Raw genomic sequence first — 23,510 nt, 5'->3', positions numbered from 1 at the left:
AAGAGGGAAGTGTTCTTAAGAAGATGCATGGAAATAATAAGTTAGGTAATGATTATTATTCTTAAAAAAACATGCAACAACATAGTGACAGTCTAGTTGCTTGAAATAGGTTCAATAATGGGTCCAAAAATTCTAAATCAATTTTATATTTTGGAGAATAATTTTATGGTCAAACTAGAGAGATTATAAGAATAAACTAAAAAAAAAGTGTGGTTGGAATTGAAATATTAAAAAAGGTTTTAGTGCTTTATCAAAAGGGTTGGCAAATAGTAATCAAAGATGGGACCAAAGCAATAATTGATTGCACAATTCTTTGTCTCTAATCATGTTTTAGTTGAGACATAAACGTCATCTTGACTGTTTAACTCTTTATGGTTAAAGCATCAAGTTTAGGCATTTTTTCTCTAATCTACTTGAGTTTATCAAGATAATCTTTTTGTTTAATTAAAAAAGAATGAAAAGAAACCCATAAGCCACCATGGTGCAAATATACAAAAAAATTGTTAGGTATTTTTTGCATTTGATTAAGTCTTAGCGGGTAATATTATCGGATACATTTACTGGTAGAAGATAACATATACCTAATAATTAAGTTGCATGCAAATTATCAAGTTACTTTAAAATTTAGCTATTGTTATAGCTAAAAACAGGGGCGGAGCTAGCTCTTCGCTTACAAGTTTGATCGAATTTATCCAAATCCTTTATTTATTTTATAAAATTTATTAAATATGTATAAACTATAAATTTTGAATTAAGTAATTTAAATACTAAAATTTTGTACCCAAAAACTTGAAATCCTGAGCTCTCTTTGAGTTAAGACAATTTTCATTGGCCTCTTAGCCATTATTACCTTATTATGGTCTTCATATTTCTTTCTTTTCTTTTTCCACTTTTCACATCGTCAACCTATGAATGCATGCACCTAAGTGAAAAATGACAAAAATTATCCCTTAAATATATTTTAAAGCAGTTTTAATTTAATAAGTTAGTGAAAAATAGCACTTTTGATCTTCATCAAATATTAAACAAGCCTTTGATTAAATTCAACGAAAGTTTGAAAATAAAAGGAATTTAACATGAGCTCACGTTTGGTGATGTAGCTTTGCAGTTTCAACTATTTTTTGTTTATTTCTGGAGTTTAGTGCAACTATTAAATATGTAGTTTGTACATTTTTTACTATTTCTGGAGTTTACTATTTTTCTTTTTTCTTATTGATACTTGAAATCCTCTTTTTTTTTTTTTTTGGTCTTATTATCATTATTATTACTAGTAGTATTATTTTATCTATTCTTGTTTCCTTTTTCCTTTTTTTCTCTTTTCCATTAAATTATTTGGAGTTGAAAGTTGAGAAGCAGAGACATATAAATACATGAGTAACAGGGACGATCTACATATAGTGACACACCGCTCCCTGAACCGCTGGATAAAGGCGCAAACTCACACAAACAAACTAAACCCAAACCCAAAAAAACAAATTAAGTACTACATCTTTTCTAAAGGTCAGTTACAAGAAAATTCAAACATTTCACATCTCTCTTCTGGGTTTAATGTTCTTGTTCTTTTTGATACATTTTTGGTAAATCTTTCTTCCTTTTTTTCCTCCAAAATTTAAATTTATTGTGAGTTCATTTAGTTCGTTGTTATTGGTACTTGCATTGGGAATTTTTGGTTTTAATGCAATGTAAATTCTGGGATGAGATCCACATAGGGTCTCAACAGTGTTTCTTTAAGCAAATGTGGTTTTAAAGGATGTGTCCTTTTGAGTATAAATACTGAGGTTTTATTGAGGGTAGCTTTGACGTCACTAGTAAAGTTGTCTCTCTATGTGAACCGGAGGGGTTTGAGCCGTGGAAACTGCCAATTGTAGAACTGTGTAAGTTAAGGCTGCGTAAAATGGACCTTTATGGTTCGGCCTTTCCGGGCACATAGCTGGAGTTTGGGAGCTTAGTGTACCGGGCTGCCTTTACCGAGGATTTAGCTATAGTTTTGGTAGGTGTAAGTATTTGGAAGGAGCTAAGGAATGTGGAGTCTTGAAATGGGTTATGTGGTATAATTGTGATTTTTCAGCTGACTCCAGATTTCAGTTGGAGAATCAAATGAAGTTCTGGAGTCTTGGAATAACTTTTTCCATTGATTAGATAGGATTATTCAGAGTTTAGAGGTTGACTTAGAGGTGAAATTCTGATACGGGGTTCCTGATAATTTACAATGTTTTGTTTTACATGACACCAATACATGTAATTTTGTTTTTTCTATGTTTTAGCTGGTACTCCTCGAATGGGAGTCTTGGTGTAACTGGTAAAGTTGCTACCATGTGACCAGGAGGTCACGAGTTCGAACCGTGGAAACAGGGTAAGGCTGCATATAATAGATCCTTGTGGTCCGGCCCTTCCTCGCGCACAGCTGGAGCTTAGTGCACTAGGCTGCTCTAGCTGGTACTCCCTTGGTCCCAAGTTTGGCATTTTTCTTCTACTTTTTTTTTTTTTTTTTAGTGAAGATAAACTCAATCAAAATTTTGAGCTAAAATGAAGCTATAATCTAGTATCAAAGTGGCAAAAAGCACATTTGAAAATATTAGTGAACTTACTAAGTGTGACTTCTGGGAAGTGAAATATGAGAAATATCTTGGGACACTGGGAGTAATTAGTTAGCATTTATAAGATAAAAGTTAGCTCCGCTAGCATCATTTATTTAATCTTGATGTTCAAAAGAAAATTATGGTTGCTCTTGTTCTTGTATCCCTTATGTATATCGCTTGTTGTAAGGGCTTCTGGTTTTTTCCAACTTTCGAAATAGGTACTTGTTTCAATTGAAATACATGTAAAAGATTCCATCTTTCCTCCAATCACTATTATCTAGAACCTCCTTAACAAACAGGGGCAGATGTAGTGTAGATATATTAGGTTCATCCAAACCTAGTAGCTTTAGTTCAGACCCTGTATATGTGTATGCACTAAATAAGTTATGAAGGATTTCAAATTCAGTAAATCAAATGAGCTGTGCTAGATTTTCGAACTCTATCCCATAAAGTTCAGACACAAACTGTTGACTCGTTGGAATTCTTGGATTTCCTGCTTACTGTATAGGAGTCCGTGGGTACTTATTTGCATATATAGGTATATATGGATGCTTTCTGCGTATAAGTTGAGGTAGATATTCATAAATGTAAATGGATTTGATAACTTAGTGTGAGGAAAAGGTTCTGGTGTTATCATTTGAGGTATCGACCTTCCTTTCTTGAGCTATAGTACTAGTACTGGTATCTTTATGTTCCTTTTGCTTATTTAATTGTTGAGGAACAAAAAGATTTTGCCTCTTTTCCCTTTTCATGATTGCGGGATTACCTTTTCATATTGCCTAAAACTGTAGTCTCCATCTTTATTTTGCTGTTGCAAAGGCTCTATTATTACCACCCTATGTTCGTTAAAAAACTCTACATTAAATCATTTGGTGTCAAACACACAATGACATAGACGAGATGTTGACTAATCTTTTGTGAGATTGTGACTGGTTAATTTGGCTATTGTGAGGTGATTCTCAGACTCCAAAGCAGCTCAATGCTCAGATTCTGTAATTTTGGGGTTGGGATGTTCCCTCATTTAAAGACTTGAGCAAGTTTAACAACGGATAACATAGTCCTTAGAGAAATTCGGTTTATTTTGATGAAATGTCTTTATCCTGACTATAAAATATACAGATGGAAGGACATTAATGTTCAAATATTACATAAAGTACATCAGAGGTTTTTCTTTTTGATTTCGTCCATCGGTAATTATGACGGCAAGCCTTATGTGTTTGTTATATGGGTATCTTAAATTCAGTATGTGCACAATTTAGTGGCTTCAAAGTTCAAACTAAGATAAATGTAGCTTCAAGCCTCCAACTGCAAAGTTCAAAGTGTGCTTTGCTAGATCTCTGTTTCCTATTGTTATTTTCTAAAGGACCAATTTCAGTTTAGTGCATGCACTTGCTTATTCAGTAATCAGTGTGCATAAATTGATTTAAACATTAGATAGATCAAGATTTTATTTTTTAGCATAAACGTATAGGAGGAAGCAAATTTTCTTGGTAGACAAATAACTAAATTACATGATCAATAATATGTGGTGGATCAAATAGATATATTTCCATGTTTGAAGCCCGTAGTTTATTCAATGCTTTCTTATTTATTTTGCTTAATCTCAGAGATTGATGGAGCTGGAAGTTACTGATATCTGTATGGACAAGGAGCAAAATGGTAGTGTAAGTTACTGTGATGGTGCGTCTCCAGATTCAAGTTACATAATTGACGGTAATCAAGATGTTCAGTCACCGAAGCTTATTATAGGGGAGCATGAAACTGATACCCTGAATGAGAGTGTTGAAACAAAGGAGTATGAAGTGAAAGAATGCACAGCTGAAGTATCAGTTGAGATATCCAAACTTTGTGAAGTTGAAAGTACCAAGGAGCAATATACACGTAGCTCAAAATGTGAGATTGAATTGCCTACAAAGGAGCACAAATCTGAAGTCCCAAAATTAAAAGATGATAATAAGAGGTCAAGAGCCTCAGTGAAATCGGCAGTCAAATCTACTGCTGGAAACTGCAAAACAAAGTGTACAGTTCCTCAGCCATTTGCTTTGGCAACTGAGAAGCGTGCGTCCCAAGGAACTCGTCTTGTTGGGAATGATCTAGACAATGTTAGTTTTGTGCATAAGTCACCTGAAGCCAATAATTCGCGAGTCCCAAGTACGAAACAAAACCAGGTTAGCTTCCTATGATGAGAGAGCTTCCTCCTAAATTTGTTACTGTTTCAGAAATGTTAATGCTTAACGATTACACTATTAGTCTATGGATCTAACTGCCTGTTAGTAACTGATTTCGTGACTATTGTATTTCCGTCCAGGTGTCCTCACCAGTTGCAACTAGGAAGCCGCTACAACCTGATAACAAGAAGCATTCTGATGAAGAAGACTCATGCTCACTTACTTCTTGGTATCCACTTTCTCCACCTGATTTAAGTTAATAAGGTTTGCGCTATTTCTAATATGTTCCCTTGTCTTATGATGCTGCTTTGCTATTTGATAACTTATCCACAATGAGAAGTGCTATGCTACCATCAAGAAAATCCAGGGCCACTGCCACGTCAGCCCCTATATTCCGATTATCTGAACGTGCAGAGAAAAGGAAAGAGGTAGCTGTTGATTTACTGAATTGCAGAACTGCTCATTTAGTTCTATGTTTTATCGTGTTTCAGATTTCTACTTTCTACAATGTTGTTCCTCTCACTTAGCCCCTTTTAAATGACAACAAGAACTACAATGAGAAAGGAATTTTCATTTTTTTCTTAAAAGTAAAATGTTTAAATCTTGGTTAGTTCTTATATTGATTTTCTCTTTGCAGTTCTACTCAAAATTAGAGGAGAAACATCAAGCTATGGAGGCCCAAAAAATTCAATGGGAGGCAAGGACGAAGGTGCATCTTATCGCTGCTACCACTATCACTTGTTATGTGGAATACAAACAAAAGAGCATTATCCTACCAAAAACCGAGTAAATGAATATCTTAACAATCAACTTCAAATATGACATTTCTTTTCTTTTGTTTCCTCTTACCTTCAATAATTAGGAAGAGAGAGAAGCAGCTATTAAGCAACTGAGGAAAAGTTTGATGTTTAAGGCAAGCCCAATGCCAAGCTTCTACCATGAGGGACCTCCACCAAAGACTGAATTGAAGAAGGTAATGCAGTAACGTCACTGGTATCATGGCTTACATTATATGTAGTTTTTAGCTGTAGTGTTCACCAAAAGTTTGATCTATGGTGTAACGTTTCTGTTGTTGTAAGTGGCCTTACGAGTGTGTGACAGTGCAGATAAGGTTGCTCGCTCAAATGTTGATATTCTTAGCTGTCTATGGAAAATAACCACCTTATAATTCTAATTTCTTAGTGCTCTGTAATGCAGGCACCGCCAACACGTGCGAAATCACCGAAGTTGGGCAGAAGGAAGAGCTGCAGTGACTCAGTTTGTTTAGACAAAGGGATAGGAGCTTATGATCGAGGAACTCGCCATAGTCTTGAAGTTTACAACGAAAATGCTGCCTTTGATTCCAGAAATAGGAAAGATCGTATAAATATTCAGAACAGTACTGCCGTGTACAAATTTAACCACGAGGCCAAACATGCAGAGGAGATAAATGAATCATATATGACAAAGATACATGACGAAATGAATGTGGACATTACTGTTCATTCTTGAGCCTTTTGTGAGTCTTCTAATTTAATAAGAGGAGGAACTTTTCTTTTGCTTCTTGTTACTGCTGTTAAGGGTTGTGCATTTGACTGCTATTTAAACTGCAAAAGCTTTTTTGCAGTGATCTGTGTGGCGTTTATTTATGAAGTGTAAATTTCTGTAAGTTATTTCCATACTTGTGTAAAGTGACTCATTTTCGTGTAATTTATCTTTGAAGAAACTGGCTATCATGACCACTTTGTCCTTGTAAATTGCAATTTGAATAGTAGCATGTCTGTCAATGTTCTGCCTTAGAGATCCTGGTACAATCTATATATCACTTCAGTGTGGACTAGTGGTCAATGAAGTGGGATGAAAACTATGAGAGATCAAGGTTTAAGTTCCAAAAGAGACAAATAACGATAGATGATCAGTGTTCTCTTCTCGTCTGTTTAAGTTTTGAGGACAGAGTTACTCAGTACATGTGCTGGTGAGATATAGTAGGTATACGGTGGAATAGTCAAAGCAAGCACAAGCTAGCGAGGAAATACTGTTATAAATCAAAATATAAAGTCTAGCTAGGCTTGTTCGACGGGGATGGAATGGGTGTACAAAGTAAGAGGCAAGCTTTAAGATGTTCTTTAGTGGTACATGACTGTTGTTTTTATCAATCAGGTAAAGAGTAATTATGAAAAATTTGTAAAGAAAAATGAAAGATGCAAATATAGCATAAAGCACATTCTGTTGAAGTGTTCCTTTTGATAATCTGCACAAAGATGACTTTTCAATTAGAAATATATGTATGTGGAAGCAAAAGCACAAGTCAAAAAGACAAACTTTTAGTTATGTTTGCTTTTGACATCTTGAATTTATTGTCACTTTTAATCTTAGTCTATTGGATTTGCCAAGTTGACTCTAAACATAAATATATGGATTTGTGTTCTTCAATTGGCTCTAAACTATGTTACTTAATGTCTTTGAGTTGAATGTAGAATCCATTCTAACAGGGTGTAATCTGAAAATTTCTAATCATTCATTATTGGTTTGTCAAATTGGTACACCTGCTCTAACTTTAGAGTGTCAACTCCTGAGTTTTCATATGCTCGAGAGCCTCCTGGTTTAGGATATGGTGCTAAAAGTCTTAAACTCAGTATTAAGGTCAATGCTTAACAATTAAACTAGAGTATTTCTATTTTTTTTAATTATCTAGTTGTGCATTTTTTCCCAGTTAATTAATCATTGTGATAGGTAGAGATGTATGTTGTTACCATTCTTTGCTAGAGTTTTTGCCCCTCGCTTGTTTGTCATACCATGTATAGGATGACTCACCGTAATGAACAAGCAGGGTTGTGGTAGATGATAAGTACTTCATCTTTAATTAGGGTTTTGGGTTCGAGTCTCGTATCGAGTCGCCTTTGTTGGAAAACGTTTTTTCTCCCAATGTGGGATTTTATGTCACAATTCCGAATTTAATCGGGCCCTAATACGAGTATCGAACATAAATGGGAGACCAAAAAAAGACACAATGTGGGATGTCTAACATGCACACCCACAATTAGACATATGTTGCATGAGCAATATAATACGAGGATCCAACATCGGATAATCTTATCATGTCTTGAAAACAGACTTTAAATTTAATTCAAAATGCGAAAAGTTAGCTCATGATGCGAAAATACTATTGATATCATATTAATAAAATAGATATTAGATCTCACTTAAATTCAAAATTTATTTAATGAGATAAAAATTACACAAAATCATACAAGGAGATAAATGTTCATTCCCTGAATCGTGCGGCCTAAACAATTACCAACCACGGAAAAAAGAATTATTGCTTCATGCTAGGTGTAGCTCCAATCAAAGCTGTCAAATTGTCTATTTACTAGCTACGATTGATTTCTCTTAATTAGCAGCCAAGTTTGGAGCTTAGCACTCAAGTCATGTGATTATTTTTTGTGAAGTGATCGTTCAATAAGTTTCTAAAAGAAAAGCATGACTTGGAAAATGATTAGAAAATTACTGTTTAATGTCAATCTTATAGTCAATATTACTGTCCCTATACATTCTATTATGGACCACATTTTTTACCCTTTATTTCATGAACCTTGTTTGGGTGACGTATCAATGGGATCAAGGTAGGGGTAGGGGTGGGATAAGTGCCTGAGGAGTGGAAATAGAGTTTAGCTTACAGGTTCGGCCGAACTCATAATTTTGGTTCAAATCTTGCATTTATCTTAAAAAAATTATTAATATGTACAGGTTAATAATTCAGACAATAACTTAAATGAGGAAGGCATTAGCGTAATTGGTAAAATTGTTGTCATGTGATTAGGAGATGACGATTCGAGCCATGAAAACAGTCTCTTGCAGAAATGTAGAGTAAGACTTCATATGATAGACCTTTGTGGTCCTGCCAAAGTTTAGCTCTCCCGTGGACTATCTGAGTAAGAGGAAGTTAAGTATTGAATACCAATAAGCACAATGTCATATTCAAGATTTTAAAGTGAACTTACCTTTGAGAACAGTAAATACCATGAGAACACAGTAAAACATCAATTGATAAACCCTCTTTTTTTTTCTTTTTTTTTTTTTTCTTTTCGCCATCTCAACTTTTTCACCTTCTTATGCCCACTTCATATTTTTCTTTACTCTTTGTTGGGCTTAGATCTGCAAAAGCTTTAATTAGCCAACCTGTTTTTGCCTTTTCATATAAGTTTGGAATCATTCTATCTGGGGACAAAAAAACAAAAAAGATTGCACTTGTTCTCGCGTTCATATTATCTGTCTTTTAAGATTTGTGCACACCAATTAAAAAAAGTTAATTAATTAAAGCTTTTGCATCAATTAGTATAATATTTCTGTTATCTTAGCCTCCTATACTCGTTGGGGGAAAAGAAGTAGTAGGCTTAAAAATTTACTCGGTACTTGTGCGGGTGAGATGTAGTAGGTGAATCGCGAAAATAATCAAGATGTTTGCAAGCTGACCCGATATCGTATTTATTACTCCTTCCGGTCCAAAATAAGTGATTTTTTGGTTTTTTTGTGTGGTCCAAAATAAGTGATTTTTCCAGATTTCAAGAATGAATTAATTATTTTTTTCTTACATTGTCCTTGGAGTAATTAATGTTGGAGTATGTGTTAAGACTGTTAATATGGTCAATTTCATTGCTAATTAATATTAAAAGATGAATTTCTTAATTTGCGTAAAAATCACCAAAAAATTCACTTATTTTGAACAGGAGGGAGTAACAATGATTCTTGATTGGACGGTTATTATTGAAGAGAGACTATAGTTATGGCACAATTTCAATTATTATGGCTGTTTAAAAACATGGGGTTTGTAGGGTGGGCAGAGTAGGTACTAGGTAGGGCTAAGCCTTGATTTTCTCTCGGCTTATTGCTTCACAAGTAACTCTTCTATTGACTTCTTCAGAAATACCGTTTTGGACTCTATTAATTGTAATTAAGAGGTGAATAGTCATTAATGCTTGCATTAGAATAAATTATGTACCCTTGGGATACGATTCTTCTTTGGACTTTACGTGAATATAGAATACTTATGCACCAATACACATAATTTTTCGTAGCAACAACTTCAACATCTGCGACGATAGACATAATATATAATTGCCAAATTTTTATTTTTGATGATTGTATTTATGAGATTCATCCCAATTTATTCTGAAGGCAAATGATCTTTAATTCCTCTTGCCTAAACTTAAAAAACCTATAATTATAAGAGGAAAATGGTCATAACTTCCGCTAACCAAAACTAAACTTAATCCTACCGATAAAATTTGTTCAAATTAGCTGTTGTTTTAATAAAGCTCCCTTCACAATTTTCAGTCAAAACCATGATTATAAAACGTGTAGTTGCTAGAAAAGTAAAAGGTCAAATTAGTAAGTCATGACTTATGAAAAGACAACGTATATATTAAGGGCCCTATATATATATATCATGCATGACCCTTACCCTAACCAAAATAAAGAAATTAAACTCTCTTTCTCTGTCTCAATTTCAATATTCCTATTCCCTCTCCTCAAGAAACCAAAGCAAAGTGGAAAACCAATTAGATTTTGTTGAGGGGAATGCTGTCTGGTTCGAAACCATTCTGTAAAGTGATCCAAGCCAATATTTCAGGGTCGAATCTTATATATGTGTACGAAAAAGAATATAAATAAAGTTTGATATACATTTCAGAACTCACAACGTCTAAATTCTGAATTTTCTATCGTAGATCAGAGTTGATGATCATTTGATCATGAGTGATTTCGGACCAGGCTTCATTCCCCTCAACTCAAGAGTTTTCACCAATATACTACTCATCAAAAGCTTATAAGGATCATTGCAGGTTCATTTTTTTTGCTGTTGTGAAATATATACTTCAATTAACATTATGTCATTTTTTTAGTTTTACAGCTGGTGTCCGGTATTTGCATTGGGGACCAATTGAATTTGAATTCGCGCCGGACGTGCAAGGGTAATGTGCTCTCTAACAAATGTGATTACATACTCAAGGCTCAAACCTGAGATCTCCGGATTGAAGATGAAGCAGCATTCACTGCCATTCTTTTTTTTTTTCCCTTTGAGATTAACTTTAGCTTTCTGGGTATCCTTTCTGTTGATGTTGATACTTATAGTGGTTGTGCCATAATTATTTTTACCTAAGTTTATTAAATGGAAATAAATAAAGATGCATTTGCTGTTGATTTTAGCCATAAAGATAAATTTTGATTTTAGCCTTTCTGTTGATTTCTGGGTATCCGTTACTTTAATTTTGGCTCCTCTGAGTTTATTAGGGGCAGCTATAGATTAAGTTATATACATTGTCGCAAAACAAATTATTTACATTATCTTGTCATTCAGAAAATATTTACAGGTAACTCTCTTACAATGTAAGATTTGAATGTTGAAATAAAATAGGTTAATTAGTACAATAGATAAAAGTAACGCTCTAAGGGGTGGTCAAGTGACCACGCTTCATCGAAAAATTACACGGTATATATAGGTAAAATATTAGATTTTAATGGTATATAACATATATTGAATATCTTTTATCGAATTTTCTTTTTACTTCTTTCCAGTTTGAATACTCTAGATAAAGTTTTTGGCTTCGTCACCGCTGACGAGATCTAAAAATGGATCAAAGAATATGCAGTTTGTCTTGATGTTTGTTAAGGAATATAACTAATTTAGTCCCCCTTTATATATTTTTCTATGTTTTTCACCAAATTCATTGAAAAACATGGATTATGTGTAGTGTGGAAATATGACTTGATTGGGCAAAAGAAAAAGGTTTGGACTAGAAATATAAAGTTGGGTTAGGTTTTCACCTTTTTATACAGTTGGGAAGACGAGTCTTAGCTTTTAATTACACCTTTACTTGTTGAGAGTTGCAAGGAATATGAAGTTTTTTATTAGTAGAACTTTTCCTTTTACTATTTCACTTGATGATGGCATAGTTGCATGAGAGACTTGAAGATACTGACTACCAAAAAAAGGTTAATATCTTTAATTTTTTATGGCCTTTATACATTTGGTATTGGTACCAACTGATTCAACTAATTCAAATTCGTGTCGCGTAAAGTTTACTAAAGGAGAAAACTTCCTATCAAAAAATTTTCCATTCCGATGGATCGAGTATGAGACCTTTGATTAATAGTTAAGAGATCTCACTCATCCCGTCATACTAGCTGTAATAATTGACTTTTCCTTAATCCCTTGACATAAATACTTTCATCATTAACACTTACGTCCTCTTGTAAACTTTTTGCTACAATTGTGGGTCATGTTGTGTCACGTTTGCATGAAAATCTAATACTTACGTCCTCTTGTCTTACTACATTTTAACGATAGATAGCGCTATATTCTAGTTTTAATTTTGATTTAAATGTTCCGTAAAATCTTTTATTTGGTTTAACTTAAGGAAGGGAGATTAACTTTAGAATGAGAAAATGAAGATTGAGAGACAATATTTAGGCAAAAATAACTAAAAGATTTCGCCACCTGAAAATCGTGAAATAAAGTCTGTAATCCGATTCTTAGCATCTACGATCTGAATAAAGGAATAACAACAATTAAGTAGAGTTATATATAAATTTTGTTCTGGTCTATTTGTCTATACAAAATGTAGCTAAATACATAGCAGATTGTGTAATTCAATCAATATTTTCGATAGAGCAACAAACTAATGAAATTATCGAATGTTAGGGCAGATGCCCTAAGGTTCAAGCGTGTCACGTGACACCACTTCGTCAAATTTTTTTGCTATTTATATGTATAAAATAATCTGGAAAACAAGATACAATAAAAATAGTAATAAGTGATACCATTTAAATTAACCTTTCTTTGGTCAGTTGGTCAGGCGCCCCAACTCTTTAGGCTAGGTTGAGGGATCGAACCTGCCTTGAATTTCATTTTTATTATATCCTCATTCTTATTTTGAAGATCATGTATGGATCAAACCTACTTTTTGGTCCTTCTCTCTTTTACTTTTTAATTAAATTTTTTTTAAAGTTTTACTACTTTAGATAGAAATTGTATCGCATCGGTAAAAAGGTCATTTGTTTACTTCTTTATAACTAGTAAACTGATCGCGCTTCGCACGATTGTAAAAGATATCTGAGAACTGAAAACTTTAGCTGAATTATCAAAATTGAAACTTCCTATACATTCATAATATCAAAAGTGTATGTGGTTAAACAAATTGTAGAAAATATTTTATTATCACATAATCATGTATGAGCCACTTGGTTAAAGTATGAAAGAATCATCTTTTCCTATCACTTAAGTATATAAATAAAAAAAATTGAGACCTTTAGTTGCAAATATACGTTCAACACTTTATTTTATTTTGAGGAAAAAATTACTAAAATATTGTTTCCTTTGATATAACAATTTTACATAATTTTCTATTTGAAAACTGTCTACATCTCATAAAAATATTATTTTTTTTCTTTTTCATATAATTAATTCTTTACATTATTTCCGTGTATAGTGTAAGTGTGAAAACATATTTATATACATAATATTCTTTAATTTAAGTAGGTACATATTTTTAACTTACAAAAATAATACTAATGGTGCTAATGCAATTCTCAAGATTTGAAACATCATGAAACCAAAAAAATACAAATAACCCTAAAAAAAAGAAGAAAATAACAACCTGTTTCTTCCATAAAGATTGATAGACGCTACATACAATGTAACTACACGTCAATCTAATGGAATTAAAGGTTTTTGCATCATGTTCAACTGTTTAGATTATCAAGAAAAAAAGTTAATTATATCTAATATACTTCTGAATCATTACTAAATGAGACTTTAAATTATAGAAATGGGAGGATTCACTTACAAAGTTGGCACAAATGATGCTAGCGTAACTCTCAAAATTCGAATCATCCTGAAATTAGAGAAACATAAATAATAACACACATAATTTCTTTCATAAAGATTGTTAGATATTACAATGTAACAACAGACCAATTTTAATACAAATGAAGTATGTAAACGAAAAAAGAACTACGTTGAACAACCAGCACCAATTAAAATAGTTACAAGAAAATAGAAGCTTAATTAAACAGAAGCATTACTCCACCTTGTCATAGTTGAACTTCCGCTACGAACAAAAATAGTTAGAAACAAAGTTGAATTTATAGGATTGGAATAGGAGCAATTATAGGTGAAAAGGTTTGTAATTGAAATGGAATTATGATGTTTAACTAAGGGTCATGTGTTTTCAGTTTTTTAATTTTTTAAATATAGCACATAAAGGTTTGTAACTGATATGAAATGATAAGTTTGTAACTGATACAAAAGGATAATATTTAATGAGGAGTCATGTCTGTTGGGTTTTTTAATATAACACATAAGTAGAAGAAAAACCTAAAAAACTAAGAAATTAGATAAATACATTTCCTAGTCTATAAAAGGTGCTATGTCAGCATTCTTTGTCCCTCTTTTATATATATATAGATGTGACACCGCTTATAATAAATTCTGCTTACGCCACTGCGAATGTAAGATAGGATTTTTGTACATCTAAAGGTTGAAATGCTTGTAATTTAAACTTTTACTGGATAAAGTGATAGCTAATTTGGATTAAGTGCTGAATTCAAGAAATAATGACTCAAGTTAAGATTAAAATTAAGATCAAGTACGACATGAATATATTTAACTATCCAACTTCCTTTTGGGTTAAAATATCTAGCTGGTTAATAAGAATAAGAACTTCACATATTTTTATCTGAAAAGCTTTAACCTTGTTTACCTCGAAAAATATGAGTAACAATTAAAGGTGATTTGTAGTTTTAAAGATATGTGATTTATTCCAATACTAGTGAATATACAAGTAATATTAGATTTAAGTAAGAAGAATTGATGAACCAAACCAGAGTTGTTTAAGCAACGGGACCTCGAGCTCGATTATCTCGGGGGCCTCGAGGTGAGTTAAGAGCAAATGAAGTATGAACAATAAAATAAAAACAATAAAGCTGAAAAATAATTGTGGAGCACAATAAACGAGAAAAGCAGAGTAGAATGTTTTATTGCAGTGAATGAGATGCGATTACAAATAATTGGGGTCCCCTTTATATAGGAGGGGAAAACCCTAATATGGTACATTGCCAATTATGACAAAGAATTCGATTGGTACAACTGTATAACAACCTAGTACGGACTCGTACTATTTCGTACAAATCTTATCCCTTAATTTATGCCTTGATCCACGTGTCTTTGAGAAATTCCCGCTCTTTCTTGAGTGTCATCGAAATTGTACTGTCCTCGAGGCAGATTATGACGGGTCTTTGATTTTCTTCTCGAGGCGCGCACATCTCGGCTAGACCCGTTTCTTATTTCGAGCTTCCGAACTCGATCTCGGGGTATGATCAAGTCTTCGAAATCGCGCTCTTCGATTTAGATCATATACATATAGTCCCCGCGTTTCTTAGAATGAAATGCTATGAAGCAATTTGAATTTCCGAAGTCCTTTATGATGGCATCACTCTTATGACATAAGCGTTGAAATGACCGAAGCGTCCCATCGGTTCTCTTTCCCAAAAGCATTAAATGCACGTCAGAGCCGGTTGGCCACTAATATTAATGAACCATCGCCGCCTTCCTCTATATATACTTGTTTTCTCTTCTCATTAAGAACTTTTCCACCTTGCAACACCTATTTTTCTTTATACGTTTCCTTTTCACCACCAGTTCCTCCATCATATTAGCTCAAAACCTCGCCGGTTTATTCATTTCTTCCTTCTTTTTCTAAAGAACCGATGGCAAAAACTTCCAAGTTCGTTCCTTAGAAAGAAGGAAACTCCACTTCTACTTCCCGTCTGGCCGGTGGTAAACTGCCGGCGCTTCACGAGATCGTACCGAGCAATTTTTCCTTGAAAAAGGACTTCATAGTCGAGAACCCTCCCGACGTCCCCAGCCATCGAGAACATGCATCGAGATACATAAGGTCAATTGAGAAAAAACACCTCGATGCTGTGAGGAGAGCATGTAAATGGGAAGAGAAGGTCGTTCTGCTAATACCTTCTCGTGAGGAGGACATCACAACTTACGTAGAGGGGTTCCTGAGTGTGTATACATACCCCTTTATGTTGGGTCCCCTCGACCTGCTCGTGCTTGAATTCTGCCAAAGATATAAAGTCACCCTGGGCCAGATTCATCCGTCATTTTGGCGGATCGTAATAATGATGAGGTTCTTCATCGAAAAGGTCGGGCTCGAGTTCACCCTCAGCCACCGCATCCGATTATATCGACCTTAACATTTTCGAGGTTTAATCAAACTCCAACGCCAATCAACCAAGTCCTTCTTCGCCAGTAGCAACGAAGGCAAAGCTCGAGGTTGGATGAGTCGGTTCATCCGGGTGAGGACCGTCGATGTTGTTCCTAAGGAGTTCCTGCCGTTCCCCAAGAAATGGAACTTCAAACGTGAGTGGAATTCTTTGCTTCAGTTTTTTTCCATAAATTTTGCTAAACTTCGCATAATTATTCCTTTCCCTTTTCTGCAGCGATTCCATGGATGCCTAATGCGATCCTCGACCTCGAGGACTAGGTTCGCAAACTAGCTGCTACTTCAACATACAATAAACTCAAGTGGCGGGACTTGTCGAAGGGCAAGTGGAAAGCAAAACACCATGGTACACGTCATAATGTTTCTTTCCTTATTAAGAATGTCTTTATTCATATGACCTGATTCCTTTATCGCATGTATTAGTGAGTTCTTCGAGATGAGGCCGCCCCCTCTCGGGGAGGAAGTAGGATCTTCGGCTCCAAAGCCAAATGAGGATAACAAGAGAAAAAGGTCCTCGAAGAGCGAGCACACTCAAAGCCAAGCAGAGCCCGCTCGGAGGCACAAGAAAAACGTCGTTATCAAGGTCGATATTGACTCGGTACACCAGTCCATGGACAATGATGGTGATGAGATGGAGGGTTTGATGTTGGTGACTTAAACTAGAAAATCTTCCGAGGCTATCAAGCCTTCTAATATCGGGGCCCCTAGCCTCGAGGAAGGAACTTTAAAAGAAAAAGGGGACGAAGGCCCTGCATCACCTGACGTGGTAACTGCTTCTCAAACTTCTGGAAATACTCCAATGGGGGCAGGCTTCGAAGCTCTTTTTCCTGAATAGAGCACCTCGAGTGATCTCCCCGAGGCCATGACAGTAGGTTATTCCTCGTCATTTCTGACCTTCTCCGAGAATGCCATTAGGGATGCTCAGAACTTGAAGATGTCCGAGCTAGGTAGAGTCCCAAGTGAAAATGATCCCTTCCAGGGTTACTTTGCTGGGGTTGATGAGGCCGACCCAGCGGACGTGAGCTCAATCTTCGAGGAGGCTCAACGTCTTTGCTCAATTGTAAGTTTTTAGTGGAACTGCAATTTCTCCAATGCCATACTTTTCTTTTTTTGTCTAATCGATCATTCCTTTCCTTTGTGTAGGACTTCGGCAAATTGAAGACCGAATTACATCATTGTGAAGCCGAGTTACGTAGAGCTTCGAATGAGGAGAAAACCTTTAGGCTTCTCCTTGACAAAAAGGAGGAAGAACTGAAGCATCTGCAATCAGAGTTGACCAAAGCTCGTGAATACGAGAGTGAGTTAGAAAAGCAAGTAACCTCTGTTATGAAAAAATACGGGATACCTCTCCCGTTTTCGGAGGCTAATACTTCAATGTCTCAGCTGCAACAAAAGCTAGATATAATTGGGCAGCTCCGGGGCGAGGTAGATCAAGTTCGAGCCAAGTGCAATAAATGGAAGGCGGAGATGGACACCCTTGTTGTGGCTACAAATGATGCACTAGAGAAGGTATCGGCCCTCGACATTTAACTTCGGAATGCTCAAGGGAGAAACTTGGTTCAGGATGGCAGAATAGCCAAGCTCGAGGCTGGTCTTGCGAAGGCTAAGGCCGAAGTTGTGGAAGTTAAGGCCGAAGCCAGAGAAATACAAGCCAAGGCCGACAGGACGGTGGCCATCTATTTGAAGGATGCTACCGATGCTCAGATGGAGTTGAGGGGGGCTTCCAACCGAGAGAAAAGAAGCAATGACTATGCCCGACACCGATCTCGGAGGGAGACCCTCAAAGAGGTCCATGCTAAGGGCTTCGATTTTCCGAGAAGACAAAGCAAGATAAGGCAGATGAGGCTGATGCCAAATTTGTCCTTTCCTCCGACGATGATGATGATGTCGAAGATGATGAAGAGGAGGAGGTTGCCGAAGAAGCTACCCCCAGGGAAGAGGCTGGTCCTGGGGAAGTGACAGTGGTGTAGGTAGAAATTTTTCTATCTTTTTGTAATTTTTCGCTTTGTAGGACTCATGTGTAATATCTTTTTGTATATATAAAAAGGAAAGGAGTTTCCTTGATCGCTTGCCTTCAATTTTTCTTCAGAGTTTGCTTGACTTTTGATGCTATAATCTCTGAGCGTTGATTCAAATTCGGGGTAGAGTAGACCCTCAGGTTTTTTGTTTTGATCAACGATCGACAATAGGTTACCACTTAAGGTTCGATCTTCGAGTTAAGTTTTAGCTCGGGACTTTTGAGTCCGAGCTGGGTAAGGTCTCGAGCATGGTGTGCTTCGGCCTTTAATCTCTTTAAATATTGGCCCTTAGGCTCTGTAGGTTGGCCCTTAGGCTCTTTTAGGTTGGCCCCTAGGCTCTTTTAGGTTATCCCTTAGGCTCTTTAGGTAGGGCCAATTCGGCATCTAAAAGGGCTATAATGTTTTCCCTCTTTCTAGCTAAAGACATAGTGAAAATTTTGGTATGCCTTAGCATGTATTTTTTGTATTCATATTCGTTCGATTTTTTCGAAGGTACGATTGATTGGAACCTCGTTTGTAATTTGATATGAAACGTTAATCGAATACCTCTTGAGGTTTTTTCGTAGGCTGATGTTATCGAAGCTTTCGATTCGAGGGCTGATTATATCAAAGCCCCTTATAATTTACTTTTGCCAAGGGTAGCCTGATTTAACCAGTTTTTTTGAAGTATATGAAGGCCTTTTAGTTTTATGGTGGAAGTCAGACGCCTCCGAGCCGCATTATTTTGACCGTAGTCTTTTATATGGCATAGCCTTTAGTCCCTGAGTGTGATGTCCTTGGCCTTAATATCGAGGGGATGCCTCTTGGAGGTCTTGAGAACTCGAGTGTGCCTCTTTGAGATCTTATAAGTTCGAGTGTGTCTCTTTGAGGTCTTATAAGTTCGAGTGTTCGATGACTCGATGTGTCGATTGTCGATGACAGTTCCCGAGTATTCGGGTGTATTCGAGGTTTTGGCCCTTGAGCCGTTAAATGTGAAATAGTAGACTTCTTTGAGGCACAAAGTGTTTTGATATAATAAGAATGCTTCTTCAAATAATTGATACATGCGTACATATTTTGCCGGTGGGGACTCGACTATTCTACATGGACACGGTTCATTTGAATGTTTGACCAATTACAACATTCCCCTATCGAGGCCCTCCTTGACATGAATTGCTTTCTTCAAGAATGCGTCCTCCGAGGGTGATGCCCCCAGTGTTCAAGGTTGATTGAAAAGAAGCCTTGAATACTTGTTGAATATTACTTAGGTAGCATATAGGTGTTGCCTCGTTAGAAACCTTGCCGGTAAAACCCATTTAGGATAAAACCCGATCTAAGGGAAAAAGAGTGCAACGCATGCTTTAAAACCCAAGGTCTTTGAGCTGAAAGGTGCCTCGATGTTTCCAATCGAACATCTGCAAGGAGTAAGTTTTAAATACAAATAGAAAAGGGGAGAAGGTCATACCTTAGCAGTAATAGCGTTTGAGCAATGACACATTTCAATTGTTTGGTAGTTGCTCGCCTTCCATTGTGTTAAGTTTGTAGGATCCTTTCCCTATGACTTCGAGGACATGGTATGGTCCTTCCCAATTGGGGCCTAGTTTCCCTTCGTTTGGGTCTCGAGTGTTGAGAGTGACTTTCCTTAGGACTAAGTCCCCGACTCCAAAATATGGAAGATTCATCCTTCTGTTGTAATACCTTTCGATCCTTTGTTTTTGCGCGGCCATTCGAATTAATACGGCCTCACGTTTTTCATCTAGTAGTTCGAGAGAAGTGTTCATAGCTTCGTGATTTGAGTCCTCAATGGCATGCTAAAACCTGACGCTGGTTCCCCAACTTCGACTGGGATCAATGCTTCGTACCCGTATACCAAAGAAAACGGGGTCTCCCCCATGCTCGACTTTGACGTCGTTCGATATGCCCATAGCACCTCGGGCAATAATTCTCTCCATTTCCCCTTTGCATCATCTAACCTTTTTTTTAATTTCGAATGATGGTTTTGTTTGTGGACTCGGCCTAACCATTTGCACTTAGGTGGTAAGGCGCTAATAGAATCCTTTTGATTTTATGGTCCTCGAGGAATTTTGTTACTTTGTTGCCGATGAATTGTTTCCCATTGTCACATGCTATTTAGGTAGGTATCCCGAACCAATATATGATGTGGTCCCATATGAAGTCGATGACTTCTTTTTCTCTTATCTTCTCGAAGGCTTGCGCTTCTACCCATTTTGAGAAGTAGTCAGGCATAAACAAAATAAATTTAGCTTTACTTGGCGCCGTTGGTAGGGGGCCGACGATGTCCATCCCCCATTTCATAAATTACCATGAGGATAGGACTGAATGGAGTTGTTCACTGGGTTGATGGATCATCGATGCAAATATTTGGCATTTATCACACCTTCAAACGAACTCTTTGGTATCCTTTTTCATGCTATCCCAATAATACCACGCTCTGATCACCTTGCGAACCAAAGAGTCGGCACCAGAATGGTTCCCACAAGTTCCCTCGTGGATTTCTCGTAATACATAATCGGTGTCCCCTGGACCCAAGCACACTGCCAGTGGTCCATCGAAGGTTCTTCTATATAACATTCCATTTTAATCGAGTGAGAATCGAGCTGCTTTGGCTCGAAGTTTTCTCGACTCTTTTGGGTCCGTGGGGGGCTTCCCATGCTTCAAGTAGTTGATGTACTTATTCCTCCAATCCCACGTTAAACTTGTTGAATTAATTTTTGCATGGCCTTCTTCGAACACCGACCTCAATAGTTGGACGATAGTCCCCGGGACGATATCATCTTCTTCAATCGATGACACCAAATTTGCAAGTGCATTGGCCTCGCTATTCTGTTCTCGAGGTATATGGTCCAGTGTCCATTCCTTGAAGCGGTGCAATGTCACTTGAAGTTTGTCTAAGTACCTCTGCATTTCGATCATCTCGAACCTCCAAGCTCCCATTTACTTGATTTACTACCAAAATGGAATCACACTTTGCCTCGATGACCTCTGCTTCAAGGCCTTTGGCTAGTTCGAGACCTGCAATTATGGCCTCATCTCGGCCTCATTGTTAGTCAATTTAGAAGTTTTGATAGATTGCCTAATGACACTGCCCGTGGGCGGTTTTAAAATGATACCGAGCCCAAATCCTTTCACATTCGAGGCACCATCTGTGAAAAGGGTCCATACCCCTGATGACGTACCCATTTTTAGCAAGAGTTCCTTTTCTACTTCGGGTACGAGGGCAGGCGTGAAATCGGCCACGAAGTCTGCCAAAATTTAAGACTTGATAGCCGTTCGAGGCTAATATTCGATATCATACCCTCCAAGTTCGATGGCCCATTTGGCCAATCTGCCCGATTCGGGTTTATGCAAGACACTTCGAAGTGGGTACGTAGTCAATACACATATAGGATGGCATGAAAATATGGTTTTAATTTCCTAGATGCGCTTATTAATGCAAGAGCTAACTTTTCCAAATGTGGGTACCTGGTTTCAGCATCTCCTAGGGTCTGACTCATATAATAGACAGGAAATTGCGTACCTTGATCTTCTCAAACCAACACACCACTTACCGCTACCTCGGACACGGCTAAATACAAGTAGAGTGTTTCATCCTCCTTCAGAGTATGGAGCAGGGGTGGGCTCGAGAGATACCGTTTTAATTCTTCCAAGGCTTGTTGGCACTCCTGAGTCCATGCAAAGTTGTTCTTCTTCTTGAGTAGGGAAAAGAAATGATGGCTCCAATCTGATGACCTCGAGATAAATCGGCCTAGGGCAGCTATCCGTCCGGTCAGCCGTTGTACAACTTTCACATTGTTCACTACGGTGATTTCCTCAATGGATTTGATTTTATTGGGGTTTATCTCAATACCCCTGTTCGACACCATGAAGCCTAAGAACTTGCCCGAGCCGACTCCAAAAGTGCATTTCTTGAGGTTGAGCTTCATGTTGTACTTTATTAGGATATCGAACGTGTCACGACCCAAATCGGAGGGCCGCAAAGGGTACATGATGCCTTAGCCACCCGAGTACCAACGTAACATATCTTTCTTATCATACCATCATGGGTAAATGGACCGGAAGGGACGTCATGATATAACCAGAATAAAACATAAGGGAATACTTGACATAGGATGACCCAACATGTAATACAAACTTATACATGTAACATACAGTCCTATAAGACCAAAATGAACACTTGTACACTTAACATAGACCGACAAGGCCATACAATCTTTCATATACATGACATCTGTCTACAAGCCTCTAAGAGTATGTACACATCATAAAGGCCGGGACAGGGCCCCGCCATACCAATCAATACATGTCCAAATCATACTAACCAAATAGGCAACTCCGGAGCAAGTGGAGTGCACCAACACCTTCTGCTGAGCTGATAACCTACTAAGAGGAATGTCAACCTGTCTATCGATACCTGCGAGCATGAAACGCAGTGTCCCAGGCAAAAGGGACGTTAGTACGAATAAAGTACCGAGTATGTAAGGCAGAAAAGCATAAATAAGAATAGTAATGTAAAAAGAGACAAAGGAGATACAACCTGTAACATCTGAGTGCCTCTGGGGGCTACTGATATGAAATGCATAATACAAACATACCTTAAACCCATTGAGTCCTTAATCCCTTCCAAGCAACTCTTCAAACAAGTCAACTCAATCCATCATAGTATACGGAGATTCAAAATCAGTGCTGAGCAAAGGCTAAGTCAGTAACTTAATCTAGTAGCTCAGTCGCATAGGCACACATACAAGTTGCATGATAGAAGGTCACAACAACTATGAGATTTGAAGAATTCCTTGTCGTTGTGGTGTGAAAAAGAGACCTAAAGGGGGGAATGCCCTAGCTTTCGAATTCATACACAAAACAGTTGCCTAAATGGCAAGGACAATATTAAAATATTCATAAGACCTATGGGTATGAGACTAACAGGTGCATTGTTCCAAATGGGGCAATGATGTTATACCCCATATTTTCGTACATGAGAGTATTCGTAAGTCAATTGATGTAAGCTCAAAAATGAGATCAACTTTAAAAGTACATAAAGTAAGTTAATAATGTTATAATGGAGGTTACAAAAATTTAATATCATGAATACCAAGTACCAAGAGGGTTTGAAGGCTTAGAAGCTAAATGAATTGAAGAAAATAAGTTTCGTCGAAAGTCGACAAGTTGGGAATGTTGTAACATGTACTTTTGGGGCGAGAATAGCTGTTTATAATTATAAAGAGATTATTTTATGATTTATTTTTGTCGTATGATAGACGTGTGTTATGATTTGAAGTCAAGTGAGTTGTCGAACAAAAGTTGTTACATTCACAAATGTGTTGAAACTTAGTTCAAATGTAACTGTGATTTTCTCGCAATATACTTAGAGTTATGGGGTGTTCCACCCATAAAATTGAAGCTATATGAGTCTAATTTTCAACACATTAAACCGTTTATCAATACGACATTGAGTAGAGAGATATATGTAGTTTTGCT

The 23,510-nt window shown here is 36.7% G+C and overlaps 1 protein-coding gene across 2 annotated transcripts; it reads left to right on the top strand.

The window, feature by feature from the left end:
- The first annotated feature begins 1,355 nt into the window (after positions 1 to 1,355).
- On the top strand, positions 1,356 to 6,483 carry LOC104228818 (protein WVD2-like 3). 2 transcript variants are annotated; one of them, XM_009781363.2, is made up of 7 exons: positions 1,356 to 1,577; positions 4,187 to 4,747; positions 4,888 to 4,976; positions 5,088 to 5,175; positions 5,385 to 5,456; positions 5,610 to 5,720; positions 5,945 to 6,483. In XM_009781363.2, the coding sequence occupies exons 1-7, from the start codon at positions 1,371 to 1,373 to the stop codon at positions 6,236 to 6,238; spliced, it is 1,422 nt and encodes a 473-aa protein (XP_009779665.1). In that variant the 5' UTR covers positions 1,356 to 1,370; the 3' UTR covers positions 6,239 to 6,483. The 2 variants fall into 2 exon arrangements, with proteins under 2 accessions (XP_009779665.1, XP_009779666.1); XM_009781364.2 differs by having other exon boundaries at positions 1,393 to 1,500.
- The last annotated feature ends 17,027 nt before the right edge of the window (positions 6,484 to 23,510 follow it).

This window comes from Nicotiana sylvestris, chromosome 1 (genome assembly GCF_000393655.2).
Source record: "Nicotiana sylvestris chromosome 1, ASM39365v2, whole genome shotgun sequence".
NCBI classification, from domain to species: domain Eukaryota; kingdom Viridiplantae; phylum Streptophyta; class Magnoliopsida; order Solanales; family Solanaceae; genus Nicotiana; species Nicotiana sylvestris.
The sequence above is the reverse complement of the archived record's forward strand: the minus strand, read 5'-3'. Positions and strand labels throughout refer to the sequence as shown.

Coding starts and splice junctions, on each gene's coding strand:
- LOC104228818 (XM_009781363.2), top strand. CDS start 1,371: ATGAGTAACAGGGACGATCTACATATAGTGACACACCGCTCCCTGAAC. Junction 4,977..5,087: donor TCATGCTCACTTACTTCTTG/GTATCCACTTTC, acceptor CACAATGAGAAG/TGCTATGCTACCATCAAGAA. Junction 5,176..5,384: donor GTGCAGAGAAAAGGAAAGAG/GTAGCTGTTGAT, acceptor TTCTCTTTGCAG/TTCTACTCAAAATTAGAGGA.